The sequence below is a fragment of the Rhinolophus sinicus genome, linkage group LG04 (genome assembly GCF_036562045.2).
Source record: "Rhinolophus sinicus isolate RSC01 linkage group LG04, ASM3656204v1, whole genome shotgun sequence".
Lineage (NCBI taxonomy): Eukaryota > Metazoa > Chordata > Mammalia > Chiroptera > Rhinolophidae > Rhinolophus > Rhinolophus sinicus.
The window spans coordinates 55,182,326-55,200,341 of record NC_133754.1 but is presented as its reverse complement, the minus strand read 5'-3'; the positions used below and the strand labels follow the sequence as shown (position 1 = coordinate 55,200,341).

Below are 18,016 nucleotides of genomic sequence, written 5' to 3'. Positions count from 1 at the left end.
ATATACAGTTGACCCTTGAACAATGTGGGGGTTAGGGGCACCAACCACCATGCAGCTGAAAATCCTGTATAACTACAGTTGGCCCTCTGTATTCGAGGACTGAAAATACAGTTGATCCTTGAACAACACGGCTGAACTGTGTGTATCCACTTACATTTTTTAAAAAAATCTGCATGTAAGTGGACCTGCACAGTTCAAACCTGTGGTGCTCAAGGGTCAACTATATATAATCTATGCTAGGGAATAATCAGGCTAGCAAAATAGGAGTTTTATAACTTTTTTGCTTAGTGTACATCGTTGAATTTTATTTACAAAATTGAAGTTAAATGCAAATATGAAGGGACTATTATGTGACAGCCTTCTTTTATCAATACATTGTATGCATTTCTCCTCTTAAATGGATCACTTTTAATAATAGCACTGCAACGAATATTCTTATTCATTAATCCGTGAAAACGTCTTATTAAGATGAGTTCCCAGAACTGGAACTATTGCCACAAAGCGTGTTATCTGAGAAGGTTTGAGATACGTGTGCATTGCAAACCGCCCTTCCTATAGCTCACGTACTCCTTCCAGCAGGGGGTGAGAGCTGCTGTTTCTTTTAGTTTTAGCCTTTATCAATTTCATAGTCATTTTACTGTATTTTAATTTGCAACCTTCTGATTGTCAGAGAAGCAGAACACATTTTCATGGATATTGATTTTTCAGCCTTGCTTTTATGAGTTGCCTCTCCACATCCTTTGCTTTTCAAACAGGTAGTCTTTTTTATTTTTATTGATTAGAATATTAATCCTTCAACGGTTTAATTTTATTGACCCAGAAAAGCCAGTGTTGAGTTACACTGAATACTCTTTTCCTTTATTTGCTACCAAAGTTCAAACGCAATTTAAAATTCTATTAACATACTTATAAAAATAAAAAACAAATGACATAGAGAAAGAACTTACTTCCTTAAACTCTGCTTTTAAAACAGCATGTCCCAATGTAGTTTGCCATTGAAGTTTTCGACCACTGTGCTTTCCTAGATAAAATGTCTTAAATACTTCCTGAAGTTTAATCATCTGTCAAGCACAGAAAAATAACAAATTTAACTATACTAAACACCATTAATCTGAAGAACCATATATTGTTCAATTTACAATGTTTTTACAATTTTTCACAGCTGAATAAAAAGAACAGTTCTATTTTGACGGATATTTTCCTGTATTCTTTTACTGTGAAAATGTCCACCACTCTAGTACACTGGGTTTCCCTTCACACTGGGATAATGCTTGAACTGGTATTTCCTGTACAAACAGGTTGTATTCCGCAGTCTCCACACCCCACACCGCGCTCCCCTTGGCCAGAGGCCATCCTGAGATGCTGTCTGAAGGCCCAGGTGTACCCTGCCAGGTCTTAGCTCAAGCTCTGAGTCCTAACTGCCCGAGGGCCTCGCGCTGCCTCATCTGTGACCCATGAACTGCGGTCGCGGCAAGGCCCCTGTTGTCGCACTGCAGTGAGGATGAATGGAAAACACTCAGGATGGTGCCTGCACAGGAGGTATGGCATAAGCTAGCCATCATTTTCTTGGAGGGTTTATTACACCTTCCAAACTTTCTGCCAGTTTTTTTATTGCCGTTGTCTCACTTTGAAATTCCTGAGCTGCTCCTTCTCCAGGTGTGCCCGTCCTTTCCCACTCCTGCATCGCTGTTGTTTATGGACAAATGCTCCTATTTCTCTGACAGCATTTCTGTACATGTTCTCATGTACTACATCTATTCCTTTAACTTCCTTTTGCTCATTATTTTCTTTAGCTCCTTCCACATCTCCGCACCCAGGATCACCAATGGTTTGTGCTCCCAAATCCAACAGCTCTCTTCAGGCTTCATCTTGTGAACACTTTCTTAACACCTTCCCATGCGGCAGCCTCCTCCTGCCCTCCTGACATCCGGGACGCTCACTGTTGGGACTTCCCTGTCTCTGTCTGTAGTCCATGCCTTCTGAATCTTCTTAGATTTGCCTTCCCACCCACTCCACCCACACTGGCACCCCTAGGGTCCTGTACTCCTCCCACTTTGCACTCTGGTCATTCCCTTGTCAGTGCCCTTGGCTACTTCCAAGTTCTTCCTAAGAGTAAAATTCTATGGCTCATCAAGGTCCCTTGCCTCTGGAACCTCTGACCCCAAAGGCCTCTCCTACGCCTCCCCTCCCCTGGCTCTCCATGGTCCCTTCCCGCATTTCACTGAGCGCACCACGTCTCATCCGCCCTTAGACTTTCACACGTTTCCTCCACCAGATCCGGGAACCCACCTCCCTAACAATAACTACTCAGGCTTCCTCAGAGAAGCCTTCTCCGATCACTCTTAGCTCTGATACCATTTATAGCAATTTGTGAATATCTCCTCTGGACAGAGAGCTTGAAGAGGGGAGGACCAGGTCTGGGCTTTTCAGTGCTGTACACTCTGCATAGTACTAGCAGGTGCTGAGTGAGTACAAAATACCTGCTGTTCCTGGGCCTGATGGGCCCATTCAGTGCCTCTGTGCGTCTGTCAGTGGTGCCCTCTGTCAGAAATGCCTGTCAGCCTCACGTCTACTTGGCAAACTCCTTTTCATGCTTCAAAGCTTAGCTCAATAGTCACAATTACCACATGTACGCATTACCCAATTCCAACAACATCAAATTCTGGGCATAGTATCATTTCATTTCTAAGTATTTTAGTACATATCTAAAAGAGACGGGCTCTTTTAGAAAACATATCTACTATACCATATCACACCTAAATATTAAAAGTCAGTAATATGATAAAACTCTTAATGTATACCTTTCTTAAAAATTATTTCCTTGACATTAATTCCTAGGAGTGGTAATAATGATGATTGTAACATAGCAGCAACTAACACTGGGTGCTTACTATGTGCTAATTACCATTCCAGGCTCAAAGTAGATCAAAGACCTAAATGGAAAAGCTAAAACTATAAAAGTCTTAGAAGAAAACATAGGAGTAAATTTTCATGACCTTGGATTTGGCAATAGTATTTTAGATAAATGACACTAAAAGTACAAATAACAATAGAAATAATAAATTAATTGGACTTTATCAAAATTAAAAACTTTTGTGCAAAGGACACGATCAAGAAAATAAAAAGACAACTCACAGAATGGGAGAAGATATTTGCAAATCACATACATGATATGGATCTGATATACAGAATATATAAAGAACTCTTAAAATGAGATATCGATTCACACCCACTAAGATGGCTATGAGCAATAAACAGAAAATAACGAATACTGGTGAGGATGTGGAGAAACTGGAACCCTAGTGTATTGCTGATGGTAATGTAATATGATACATGTATTGTGGAAAACTGGTAGTTGCTCAAAAAATTAAACAGAATTATTACATGACCCAGAAATTCTGCTTCTAGGGATATACCCCAAAGAACTGACCACAGCTATTGAAACAAAAATTGCACTCTTGTTTACAGCAGCATTATTCACAATAGCTGAACGTGATAACAACCCAAGTATCCATTAACGGATGAATGGATAAACAAAGTGTGGTCTACCCATACAACAGAACATTATTCAGCCTTAAAAAGGAATGAATCACTGATACCTGCTACAACATGGATAAACCTCGAGAACATGCTAAGCGAAAGAAGTCAGACACAAAAGGCCACATATCATTCTGTTCACATGAATTGTCCAAATAGGCGAATCCATAGAGAGCGGATTAGTGATTACCAGGAGCTGGGGCTCTGTGTGTGTGTGTGTACACGCACGCGCACGGTGGTGAGAGGGTGGGAGGTGGAATGGGAGTGATTACTTAATGGGTCCAGGATTTCTGTTTGGGATGATGAAAATGTTCTGAATAAGATAGAGATGACAGTTAAATAACAATGCCACTGAACTGCACACTTTAAAAAGGTAAACTGTAGTTACCTCTTACCACAATTAAAAAAATACGGTAAGGTAAGCCTCAAACATCTTTTGCTAGAAAACAAGAAAGTACCCAATAATGCAGGGAGTATGTTGAAAGGACAAGGAACCACTTGAAAAGTACTCCTACCAGCCAATATGGGACAAATTGAGCATCACATAATTAAATAAGAATCCATGAGTTCATACTGTTACAGATAAATAAATAATTAATGGGATAGAAGGGAACACTCTTAGAGTAGAATGCCGATTTCTAAATACAGAGAAATCATGGAGTTAGGGAAAAAAAAATCACTGCTCATCAAAATAAAAAATGCATGCAGGCAGGAATTAAGCTGGTGAGAGTCTGATGGGGAAATAAGAGGTTTATATAGTCTTGAAATATCTCCCCACAAATTGTTATAAAAGGAAAAATACCAACAATAGAGTGGAGAAACTGGCTAATACCTTAACCAAGTGATTACATGTAACATCACCAATGGGGACAAATGAACAGTGTATGCCTCTGGACGTGATACTGAGAAGAAATGACATCTGCCATGAAGGATTCTGGTTAGATATGCATGACCTGAATTTAATCAAACAAACCCAAACTGAGAGACAATCTATGAAAACTGGACTGTATTTCTAAAACACGTCAGTGTCCTAGAAAAAGAAAGGCTGTGTAGCTGTTATAGATGAAAGGAGAATAAAGAGATGAATAAATGTAATGTGGGGTCCTGCGCTGGATGTGGTACAAGAAAAAAAGCTATAGAAGACAGAGCTGGGACAATGGACAGAATCAGCATATGGCTGTATATTGGATGAAAGTATTACATCAGTGTTAACTGTCTGACTTTGACAACATGCTCTAGTTATGTTTTTGGAACTACCCACCAAAGTAGTAAGGGTAAATTCTATTTTAGTAAGGGTCTATTCTCAAATGGACCAGGAAAAAAATGGCACGCACATACGTGGAAACAGAATGATGAAGCTCATGTGGTAGTGCTACAAGAAAAAAATGGGTGAAAGGCACTGGAAATTCTCTGAACTATTCTTACTAATTTCCTGTAAGTCTGAACTATTCCAAAATAAGAAGTGAATAAACTTGCAGCCCCATGAGAGAGGCACACCCAGGGTGGAGTCTGCATCCAGCAGAGGTGAAGTGGGGTGAGGAAGTGAGGGAGCGTTTTCTGGTGAAGGTGATTGGGGAGATAAGTCTTAACAAGCTCCAACTGCTGGTGACCGATGGCTTATGGAGGTTTTCTGGAGAAGGAGCTTCCATTTAGAGGATTACATATGTAGGCCTGAGAGGATGAGAGAACTGAGTGGGTTTGGGGCCCACAACTAGTTTAGAATAGAGAGAGTATGACATCCATGTGGGTGAGCAGGGCCATACAGAGCCTTCACATCTAGTAGAAAAACTGGTTAAGGTGCTATCACCACTCCCCACATGATGGAGATTCAAGGAGAGAGGGAGACGGGTGATAGGAGCAGTCTTGGATGTTAAGTCTGGGACATCTGAGTACATTCAAGTGGGCAAGTGGACACATAGGCCAGAGGCTGAGAGCTGGTGTGGGCTGAGTTCACAGAGAGGGAATGGGAAGGGAGCTGAGGGGGGGATTCTGGAGAATGGTAGCATTTAAGATACAGGTGAAGAAAAAAAACTACAAAAGCAACTGACCGGTGGGTTCAGGAACAAAAGAAAATTAAGAAATGAATACTGTCTTAGAAATGGAAAAAACAGCTTCAAGGACTGTTGCTGACCCAGGCTCCCAGTTTCCATGACTCTGCCTTTCTTTGCCCTTTCTGGAAGGCCCCTCAGCTGGAAAGCCCTCATCCCTGCTCATCTTTAATTCACAGATCCCACAATGGAACCAGCCCTTTCCCCACATCACCTGGCATTATAATTAATGGTGCTCGTGTTGTTTCCCCCACTAGATTTTAAGTTCCTGAGCCCGGGATTTTCCCTCCTATCTGCAAATCCCCCGAGTACCCCAAGTCCTCAATAGTACCATTCACAAGACTTGGGCACTGTCTATAATGGAAGGAAAAAATAACCAGACAAGCAGCAGCTACAGCTCGACGAGCAATAACTACTACAACAAGCGCCTGTGTCAGTGCCCCGTAGATGGTCAGCCAATGGACATAGGTGAGTCAGAAGGAGCTGTGGACAGGGACCAAAGCGATCACTTTGATTTTGGATTGACTGTGTGATTTTAAAAAACTGCTCATTAAATAATTCCTGAAAGATAAGATGGTATAGGAGTAACAAGGGAAAAAGTCTATAGTGCTTTGGCAGCACTAATATATTAAAAATAAAGGACAAATAGTCTTTAAAACACTTACTTCTGGAGTTAAATGTACTTCCATAGGTGTGTATGTTGGCCAGTATCCCATCGTAAGTATATTTACTGTTAGATCTATAGAGCCTGGGTCACTTTGATTCTGCATATACTAAAAACAGAAAATCAAGATAAAATAATTATTTTAGGATGTCATAAAAAATAACTAATTTATAAAAAAATGGTATAATTTTCAAAATACAGTTTAACTTGTGTTTGCATTTATTTTAGTCCTTAGAACATATTCTACTGAAGCCACATGTGTTCCAAAGTCACTTGAAATATTTTTTCTTCCACTTTGGTTATGTCACCAATGTAAGGTACCATTAGAGTCACTTAAATCAAAAAAATTTTTATTGGAAATATTGGGGAACAGTATGTTTCTCCAGGGCCCATCAGCTCCAAGTTGTCCTTCAATCTAGTTGTGGAGGGCGCAGCTCAGCTCCACGTCCAGCTGCTGTTTTCAATCTTAGTTGCAGGGGGCACAGCCCACCATCCCATGAGGGAACTGAACCTGGAAACTTGTTGTTGAGAGCTCGCGCTCTAACCAACTGAGCCACCCAGCCGCCCCTTAAATCAAATTTTTGTTATATATTTTTTGGGATTATTTTTCTTTGTCATTGTGGATTTAAGTTCTTTGAATACAATGTAACTTTTAAGGATGAGGATTTTACATAATTTATATAATTATTTACATAATTTACATAATCATTCACATAATTTAAAGTGAGTCACTTTTTAAAAACCTGTTTTACTTGGAAAAACACAACTTGCCTGCTTGAAATGGACCATGATGTCCTTGGAGAGCTCCATGTCCTTGAACATGCCTTCCAGTTTGCTGGTGAAAGCAGCACCACACTCTGGGACACAAGTGAGGGGGGGTAAAAACACAGGGGCAACATGTTGTCAGTGCAAAAATTCCTAGCACGGAGAGAGGACAGAACCCCAGGTCCCACATGCTTACCGTGCTTTAGTTTTGACAACATAGATTTTTCTGCATCGACTGAGGCACTTTTTCCAACAAGGAGTCTTTTTGCCAAATCTTTCTTATAAAATGCTTCAAAGACATCTTTACCTATTTATAACCAAATGAGAGCAACATAAAACATCAGACAGTTAATACGCAAATGTTCATGTTAACTGCTGAAAAACCCTAGGAAGTATTTGTTCATTCTGATGCAAACCAGCTCTAATTTCAGTGAATTCGTGCATTAAACTTCCACAAAGGAATACTCTCAATTTAATCAGTGGGAGGCCATCACTCTATTTCCAGTATTAACATGAAAGTGGGAAAGTTTCAGTCAATTTTTCTGAAGAAAATATAGGATCCCAATATGGATATTCTGATTATGTGCATTTTCTATGTGCCCAATGTTAATAAAAATAACATACAGAGTACTTCTCACCGTGAATAAACCTGAATATTATCATGATTTTGTCGAGGATCCTCTCCAGCTCTTCATCTGTTGCTTCTTTATTACCCGCTCTCAATTTTGAATCAACATGCTTTGCTGTGAGATTAAGAGTTTAAATTATTTGCAAAATTAGTATTTGTTATATAATGCATTTTCTAAATAGAAAAAAGGACATATTTAATTTCTAAAAGCAAAATTTGGACAGTAACATTCTGGCCTTTCCGAAATCATATATTTAAAAAAAGGCAAATAATGATTTTTTTAAGATATGTACTTTCAAGTCATATAAGAACAAACACTTTAAGTACATTCTTGGATTTCATGACACATTATTGCTCCAGAAACTGGAATGTCCCATCTTCAAGATGTGGTAAAATAAATTCACACAAGACTTTCTTTAAAAGACAGGATTTTTCTCATGGCTTCGCATGGTTATATCCATGATGACACTCTCTTATACCTGAACACAGGGATTAGAAAAATTCTACTCTGACTTCCTGTTTTTGAGATGACACAAATCAACCATGACCTGGCTTAAGGGAGAACCCAAGACGTCTAAGAAGCCCAAATTCCCAAGAGTTAAACATTCATGTTTAGAAAAACAACAATCCATAAAGTGGCACAAAGGCCAAATTAAATTGCCTTATGAATTTCTTCTGTTGTTGCTTTTATTAGTATTTTTTTATTACAAAATATTCTGAAGATACACAAAAGTAGATAATTGTATAATGAACTCCATCTTCCCATCATCCACCTTTAACAATAATTAACACAAGCCCAATTTTGTATCACTGTCATACCTTTCTTTGCCCTTGCCACCTGTAAATTTTTAAAAATTTTTACTGACTAGTGAAATTCTGTGAATCCTGAAATATATTTTGGTTTTATTATGAAATAATTGTACAAAGTGGCTTTAAAAAAAACCCTGTTTCATCTTAGAAATAAAAAACCTATTTAGACCAATTACTAGTAAGGAGATTGAATCAGTAATCAAAAACTTCCCAACAAATAAAATTCTAGGACTAGATGGCTTCATTGGTGAAGTCTTCCAAACATTCAAAAAAGAATTAATACCTATCCTCAAACTCTTCCAAAAAACTGGAGGAACAATTCCAAACACATTTTACAAAGCCAGCATTTCCTCCATACCAAAACCAGACAAGGAAACCACACACACACACACACAAAAAAAAAAAAAAAAAAAAATTAACAGGCCAATAATACCATTGATGAACATAAATGCAAAAATTCTCAACAAAATATTAGCAAACCAAATTCAACAATACAATAAAAGAATTATAAACCATGACCAAGTGTGATTTATAACAGGTATGCAAGGATGGTTCTGCACATCAAACATCTGCAATCAATCAATATGATATAGCACATTAACATAATGAATGGTAAAAATATGATTGTTTCTATACATGCAGAAAACACATTTGGTAAAATTCAACATCCATTTATGATAAAAACTCTCTACAAAGTGGGCATAGAAGGACGTACCTCAACATAAACCCATAGCTAACATCATGCTCAACAATAAAAAGCTGAATGCTTTTCCTCAAAGATCAAGAACAAGACAAGGATGCCCACTCTCGCCACTTTTATTCAGCATTGTATCGGAAGTCCTAGCCACAGCAATTAGGAAGAAATAAAAGGTATCCAAACTGAAAGGGAAGAAGTAAAACTGTCACTATTGGCAGACGTGATACTATATATAGAAAACCCAAAAGACCATGAAAAATTTGTTAGAATAAATGAATCCAGTGAAGTCACAGGATACAAACTCAATACACAGAAACTTGTGGCTATACACTAATAAACTATCAGAAAACAATAATTTACAATTATATCAAAAAGAATAAAATAGGAATAAATTTAACTAAGGCAGTGAAAACTGTAAGACACCAATGAAAGAAATTAAAGACACAAATAATGGAAAGATATTCCATGCTAGGGATTGGAAGAAGTAACACAGTTAAAATGTTAATACTACCCAAAGCAATCTACAGATTCAGTGTAATCCCTACCAAAATTCTAACGGCATATTCCTAGAACAAATAATTCTAAAATGTATATGGAACCTCAAAAGACCCCAAACAGCCAAAGCAATCTTGAAAAAGAACAAAGCTGGAGGACTCATGCTGCCTGACTTCAAGCTATACTACAAAGCTATAGTAATCAAAACAATATGGTATAGGAACAAAAACAGACACATAGAACAATGGAACAGAACTGAGGTCCCAGAAATAAACCCACACATACGTGGACAATTAATTTACGACAAAGGAACCAAGAATATGTAATGCGGGAGAAAGGACAGTCTCTTTAATAAATGGTGTTGGGAAAACTGGACAGCCACATTGTGGAAGAATGAAAATAGACCACTATCTTACACCATACACAAAAATTAAGTGTAAGACCTGAAACCATAAAATTCCTAGAAGAAAACAGGAGGTAAGCTCCTTGACACCAGTCTTAGTGCTGTTTTTGTGGATCTGATTCCAAAGGCAAGGAAAACAAAATAAAAAAATAAACAGGACTACATCAAACAAAAAAGCTTCTGCACAGTGAAGAAAACCATCATCAAAATGAAAAGGCAACCTACTGAATGGGAGAAGACATTTGCAAATCATACTTTGGATAATATCCAAAATATATAAAGAAGTCATACAACTAAACAACAACAACAAAAACAATCAATGGGCAGAGGATCTGAGTAGACATTTTTCCAAAGATGGTCAACAAACACATAAAAAGATGTTCAACATCATTATTAGGGAAATGCAAATTAGAACCACAATGAGATATATATCACTTCACATCTGTTAGAATGGCTATTATCAAAAAGATAAGAAATAACAAATGTTGGAGAAGATACAGAAAAAAGGGAATCCTCGTACACTGCTAGTGGGATTGTAAATTGGTGCTGCCACTATGAAAAACAATATGGAGATTCCTCAAAAAAATTAAGACTAGAACCATCATACGATTCAGCAATTCCACTTCTGGGTACTTATGTGAAGAAACCCAAAACACTAATTTGAAAAGATGTATGCAACCCTATGTTCACTGCAGCATTATTTACATTAGACAAGATATAGAAACAACCCAAGTGTCCATCAGTGGATGAACAGATAAAGAAGATATGAGGGTACCAAAAAAATGTATACACATTTTAGGAAAGGAAAACTGTATTAAAATTGTAATGCTCATATATACCGATAACAAAAAATGAATACAAGTCACATTTGACTTCTGCAATTACAAGAGGTGCTCAAAGTGGTTACCATCAGCATCCAGACACATCTGATTACCGCAAACTACTGCTTGAGCAACATTGACCAAAGTGTCCACCTGTATACATTTTTTGGCACTTCCGATATATATGTGTATGTGTGTGTGTGTGTATACAGAGGGTGCCAAAAAATGTATACACATTTTAAGATAAAAATATATACATTTTTTTGGCACATTTTTTGGCATCCCCAGTATATACATGTACATATACCGGGGTGCCAAAAAAATGTATACACGTGACTTGTATTCATCTTTTGTTACTGGTTTTGTTTATATATTGAGTATTACAAATTACAATTTTAATACAGTTTTTCCTTTCTTAAAATGTGTATACATTTTTTTGGCACCTTCTGCAAATATATAAACAATGTAATACTACTGTCATACAAAAGCATGAAGTCTCACCATTTATGACAACATGGACTTTGAGCATATAATGTTAAGTGGTGAAGGGGGGTCAATTGCATGGTCATGGATGGTTATTAGACTTTAAGGGGTGATCACTTTGTAGTGTATACAGATGTCAAATTATAATGTTGTACACCTGAAACTTATTTTAAAATTAAAAACACTCACTATAAATTTATAGCAGTCAAGAAATTGTGGTACTGGTATAAAGATAGACATAGATCAATGGAAAAGAACAGAGTCCAGAAACAGGCCTAGTTGATTTTCAATAAAAGTGTCAAAACAATTCAATAGGGAAAAGAATATTTTTCAACAAACGGTGCTGGGTCAATTGGATATCCAGATGGCAAAGAGTGAAGCTGAACTGCTACCTCACACCACATTCTAAAATGAACTCAAAATGGATCATAGACTTAAATGTAAGAACTAAAACTATAAAACTTCTAGAAAATACAGGAAAAAAAATCAGTGACCTTGGGGTAAAGATTCATTAGGTTGGTGCAAAAGTAACTGCGGTTTAACAGGTTAAAAATAATTGTAAAAGCCGCAATTACTTTTGCACCAACCTAATAAATAGAACACAAAGAGCACGAAGTATAAAAAATACATAAAATTGACTTCGTTAACATTAAACAATTTACTCTTCAAATACACTTTTAAGGAATTAAAACACACGCTACAGACTGGGAGAAAATGTTTGCCATCATGTCTGATAAAGGAAGACTCATATCAAGTGTGTATGTATATTAAAAAAACAAACACCAACTGTTGGATCTTAAAATATGCTCTTTTGAGATCCCATCCAATTTATCCTATTTTAATACTGATTAGAGGATACAAAGATAGTGACTAAATAGTTAAGTATTATCTAGAGCTTGGTAAAGTTATCCTCATAACACACAGGCATCATATACAACAAACCTTCTCAATCCAATTTTCGAGCAGAAATTACTTGCTTGTAATCAAGACAGAGAACCAATACAAAATACAGCTCTGGAGCTGCTAGAACAGGAAATGCACACTAGAATAAATCTTTATCATCCCTTCTTTTGTGAAGTCAAGCCTCATTTTTTACAGAATTACTACTACATTCTCCCTTATGGAAATACAATGTACTTATATACATACATACATATGTATGTATGTATATAATATATACATATGCACACAATGTGTACATGGTTTTTTGAAAAATTTATCCCCTAATAAGGTGTGATACAAATCCTTCCCCTACCCTTCCCGTAAGAAACTTGAATATTTTGAGAAAAAGTTTGCCTGAGCTATACCTTATTTTCCCATATTAAAAAAATATATAGAAATATGTTTTTCTACCGATCAGTTCTGCGGGCTTATTTGGCCTCTTGTTGATAAACGTTTCAAAGGATTCCTTCATCAAGTTGATGAACTTCTCATTCCTCTGAAAGCACACTTCTATCACGTGGTCCACTCTGTCCTTAAAATCCAGCAGGTCCTGCACCATATCTTTATCTTTTTCAGGATTGATAACAATTGTTGTCCCAAAAGTCTACAAGAACAAACACACACAGTCATCAACAGGTTTATGATACCACACATTATTTTCTCCTGCTATCAAACAATCATGAGAGTTTAAAAGTTTCACAAATTCAGTCTGCATTCTAAAAATTAAGTGAATACTGTAGTGCCCCATTATCCTCGGGGAATATGTTCCAAGACCCCAAGTGGATGCCTGAAACCGTGAAGATTACCAGACCCTATATATATACTATGTTTTTTCCTATATGTACATATACTTTATAATAGCTTCTCTCTGGCATATCTGATTGCCAGCGTCACTACTCTTACGCTTTAGGCCATTATTAAGTAAAAGCAGGGTTAACTGAACAAAAGCACTGATACCATGACAGCTTACTAAGTGACTAATGCATGGGTAATATATACAGCATGGATACACCGAACAAAAGGTTGATTCATGTCCCAAGTGGGATTGAGCAGGACAGCATGAGATTTCACCATGCTGTTCATTCAGAATGGCTTGCAATTTCAAATTTATGAATTGCTTATTTCTTGAATTTTAATTTACATTTAATGTTTTTGGAATGCAGTTGACTGTGGGTAACCAAAAAAAGCACAGGAAGTGAAACAGCGGATAAGGGAGGGGACTACTGCATACAATTAATGCTTTAGCATTACAATTATGCTTCTGGAAGAATTTATAAATTACTGGGAATATTTCCATTGCTTTTGAAAGAACTTTTACTTATAAATTTCTCAAACAGAAATGAATTCCTGTTAACCCAATACACCTATTTGGATTTCTTGACTACTTTATTTCTCCTTCACTTCTAACTATAGTTTTTTAGCTTGTATTTTTAATTCAAAAATAACTATATTAAACACTACTAAAAGTCTGTATGCAACAATAGCTGAGGATACAAACTACCAGCTGAAGAGGTGTTGTATACAATTAATAGTCAATGTAATATATGTTTTTTGAAAAAGTGGTCTTTGGTATACACTTATACTTACCCATCATACATGCATCATACATGCATGTGGAAGCAGATTATTAGTGAAAAGGTACAAATGAAATTGGTATAAATGCCTTTTGGAGAGGGACACTGTATGACCACAAGTGGGACCTACTTCTCACTCTGTACCCTGTGTACTGACTGCATTTAAAAACAATGTACACGCACTGCAAGGATCAGCTCTATTTTGATAATGGCATAGCGTGCTGAGTGTAATCTCCTATTTTGTTATAGTGTAACTGACTAGCATGAATGGATACTCAGGAAGGGTGGTTACATCACTGATTTTTACTACCCATACTGAAAATTGCAAAGATGAACTTTTTGTGTTCAGCACCTGTTCCTGTTCCCTGAGGAGTACTCGTTGGCAAAACCCTAAATCTCCGTTAGCCTTTCCTTAATGTAAAGCTCTGTTGCTGATCCAGCCTAAGTCACTTAAGACTTTTAGCTCAACATCACTGTATAGAATCTTGGGGTGGCCGTGTGCGTGCGTGTACAAACTTTCCACATGTCGATTAATATACAACTTCAGGCCTGATTATTCCATAAAGCAGCATGAAAGCTTTATCTTTTTTATTTAATTGAAATTTTTCTTCTGATAATTATAGACTCACATGCAGTAGAAATGGTGAAGAGATCCCTGTACACTTTGTCTATTTTTCTCCTGATGGTAACATCTGGCAAAACTACAGAGCAGCACCACAACCAAGATACGGGTATTGGTATAATACAATCTACCCATCTTACCCAGGTAGTCCCACTTTTACCTCTAACTCATTTGTGTGTGGATTAAGTTCTCCAGACTTTATCACCTGTGCAGGTTTGTGTACCCATCACCCATCACCACGGTCAAGACACCAAACATTCCAGCACCATAAGGATCCTTCTTATTGCCTTTTTATAACCATAAACATATATACACATGCATGCAACAGAAACATACAAGTGTACGTTTCAATAATAAATTCTGGATTGCTAGGAAATTAACATATACCCCATCCTGATGTACCAAAATGTGTAATAGTTCTTACTGTGCAAAGGCATGATACCATGTTTGAAAAGCAGATTCACAAAAATCACTACATTTTAAAAATCATGATTGTAGAATTAAACTTATTAATTTATGCTGATAAGAAACAGTCAAACAGCAGCCTTTTAAGTCATGTTTACACTCAGAAGGGTGTTATCTTTAAAAAAAGTTTGCACAAGTGATCTGGAACGAAATGGAAGACTACTATCTACCTGATTACCTGCAATGGAAAAACAGAGGTACCTCCAAACAGTCCAGTTCCCTCTGCCAGGGCATTGCCGTCTCCTTGCAATGGGCCACCCACCCCGGCGCAAAGCACAGCTAGCATCACTGTCAAGACAAACCCCACACACCTTGATGTACTCGCTCCAGTGCTGCAGCAGGATCTGCTGCCCGCCCTTCACTCGGCTGAACAGCTGGTACATCTGAGTGAGGTCGGGCACTCTGTTCTCATCAAGCAGGTGATCAAGCCCTGAGACCACACGGTAAATATTAGCATATCACATCAGTAAGTCAGTGAGAATAAAAATTAAACTGGAATATAGTGTGCATCACAAAAAGGTTAATATGTAATTAAGAAATTTAGGGAATATTGCTTATTTCTATATAGGCAAGTTGGTCTAATGCAATATCTGAGACAGATCCTATTAGGTGAATCTTATTTTTCAGACCATGCTGGGAGACGTATTTTTTATTTTTTCACGTCACTAAAGCAGCAGTGATCTGAAAAACACTCACACCAACTCTTTGACCTGGGAGGTTTGTGATTCCAAGTTACTTCTGATTTAGTCCATCAGTCTGAAAGTGTATTTGTCAAAGGATAAGTTATCAAATCTAATCTTTTAACTGATTAATTTTACTCACATATATAATAAACTGAGAGAAAAACATTTATTATTTATCAGATATTGAAGTACTTTAACACAGCATTTTACAGGTTTTTTCCTGTTTTAGCTTTTAAATGCCTACAAAGATTTTCTAAAACCATACCACAATCAGAACTTTCCAGAAATTTTCTAAATACCTGCTCTATGATACCAATGGAGACACAGCTAAGTGCGAGAATCTGAACTATTCATGTTACTTCATAAAGCTGCAGATTCCTCTTCAAACGGGCACAATGTCCACACATTGAAGGTGGTTTAAAGATGTGCACAAATGCACTGTAGGCTGGAGTTACAGATCCTTAACAAGGCTCCAAAGTTTGTTATTTCTCTAAATTATATTTTGATCTATTGATCTACTTTATTTTATAATTTATCTTACTGAAAACCTAATGTCTTCTTTAGGAATTCAAAAATTACAGTTTTCTGTTTTAAATGCCTCTAAAAACACTTAGGTATTTTATTAGAAAGCGCCTACATACATATAATTCACCAATTTCTTGAAAAAAATCACGAGAATTTTTATTTACTCGAAGTTCCTTTTTTTATGACTCATTTTTAAACAATACATAGTATGAATTCCAAATGCACTTTAAGTGGACGTTAAATTAAGCTCTCATTCATGTACAATCATACCAGCTGTGCACGTTTCAATGCAGTATAAGTAGAAAGACATCCAGATTTGACCCTAGCTCTCAACTTATGAGCTGTGACTTGAGGCACCAATGTCAAGCTGTTTTGAGCCTCAGTTTTCTTATTTGTGAAATGGGGTAATTACTTTACAGGGTTGTTCAAGGACTAAAAGATATTTACACAAAGCATAAGGAGTGCTGAATAATGCTAATTCTCTTCCCTTTTGGCATTATTCTGGTTCCACTTGGAAGTCCTACTTTTAGGTATCTCATTAGAGATACTACTACTATCTGGCAAAACAGAATCCAAACCACAATCTATTTGGGTATTATTTAGAGCATTTCCAAAATTAAACTTTAAGGTTTCTGGGAGTGGGGCTCTAGAAGAGGGTAAATGGGGTCTAATATATGGTGATAGAAAGAGAACTGACGCTGGGTAGTGAACACACAATGTGAGATATAGATGATGTATTACAGAATTGTACACCTGAAATCTATGTAACTTTACTAACAATTGTCACCCTAATAAACTTTAATTTAAAAAACAAACAAACAAAAACACACAAAAGAAACCAAAAAAACTTACAGGTTTCCAATACCTTGTAACAGATCCTATAGTTCCAAAATGACTTTCAAATGGTAACATTAAATACTTATAAAACATAACATTAAGTACTACAGTGTTGTAAAAGGTTAAATTGTGCTCATTATAATTTCCAGAGACTTGAGCACAATTTAAAGGGTAGAAATAAAAAAAAGATACAGATTGAAGAATATATCATTATACACTAGTATAGGCTATATGAAGCAGTCTCACTGTTGGTGCAAAGCACCAACGTTTGAATTACTCTTTAACAAAGCTTTAAGATCACAAGGGGAATGTAAAATGAGAGGTAGAACTGTACAGTTAGCAATATAATGTATTTTATTTTCTGTTTGCTTGTTTTTCTAGGATAATCAGGACAAAAAAGTGTACTCTGGCTCAAGCAGACCACATATTTGGCAGTTTATCTGACACTCAGCCAATCGAGTGCATGGGGAGGAAGCCCACGAGAATCTAACAGCCTGTCCAACTGTACATCTACACCCGCAGGAGCATTCTGCGCATCACCTGTGTGTCAGAATGTGAATGACACAACGAAGGACGACGACTCTTATGTCAGGACCTACCTGCAAGCTGTCTGTAGTCTAGAGGGTCTCTTGGAACCTTTTAGCCTGGATAGTATTTAATGTGATTTCAACATAAATTGTAGTTCTACCACATGCCTTTCAATATCTCTCTTAACTAATTTTTCAAGGGCTAAGATGTTCATTATTTTTAATGATTTTTAGTGATTGTCTTATTACAATAACAAATGTCCTTACACTATTATTTATGTTTTACTTACTTTCTTAACGAATTAAGAGCTATCATTCAGTTTAATTGACACAAGAGTTAGGAAAAATCTACCTTTCTGCAGAATTGCTGTTAAATGTTCTCCTAATAGCTGTTTTTCCACACAAGCAATCAGTGGTTTCCTATATAAGGCAAAAAGAGAACGTGTCAGAAGTTAAAGGAGACACTTTAGTTAGTTGTAAAAGATGGGTG

At 36.8% G+C, this 18,016-nt stretch overlaps 1 protein-coding gene across 2 annotated transcripts in view; it reads right to left on the bottom strand.

Annotated features, from left to right (window-relative positions):
* Window positions 1-18,016, bottom strand: part of CUL4A (cullin 4A) — a 57,523-nt gene that overhangs the window by 9,670 nt on the left and 29,837 nt on the right. For both annotated transcript variants that reach the window (XM_019746552.2, XM_019746551.2), the window contains exons 9-16: window positions 17,879-17,946; window positions 15,266-15,384; window positions 12,705-12,897; window positions 7,653-7,757; window positions 7,211-7,321; window positions 7,021-7,106; window positions 6,251-6,358; window positions 948-1,061 (exon numbers count right to left, since the gene is read on the bottom strand). In XM_019746552.2, the coding sequence (XP_019602111.1) occupies window positions 948-1,061; window positions 6,251-6,358; window positions 7,021-7,106; window positions 7,211-7,321; window positions 7,653-7,757; window positions 12,705-12,897; window positions 15,266-15,384; window positions 17,879-17,946 (904 nt within the window). The remainder of the gene's footprint in view (window positions 1-947; window positions 1,062-6,250; window positions 6,359-7,020; window positions 7,107-7,210; window positions 7,322-7,652; window positions 7,758-12,704; window positions 12,898-15,265; window positions 15,385-17,878; window positions 17,947-18,016) is intronic.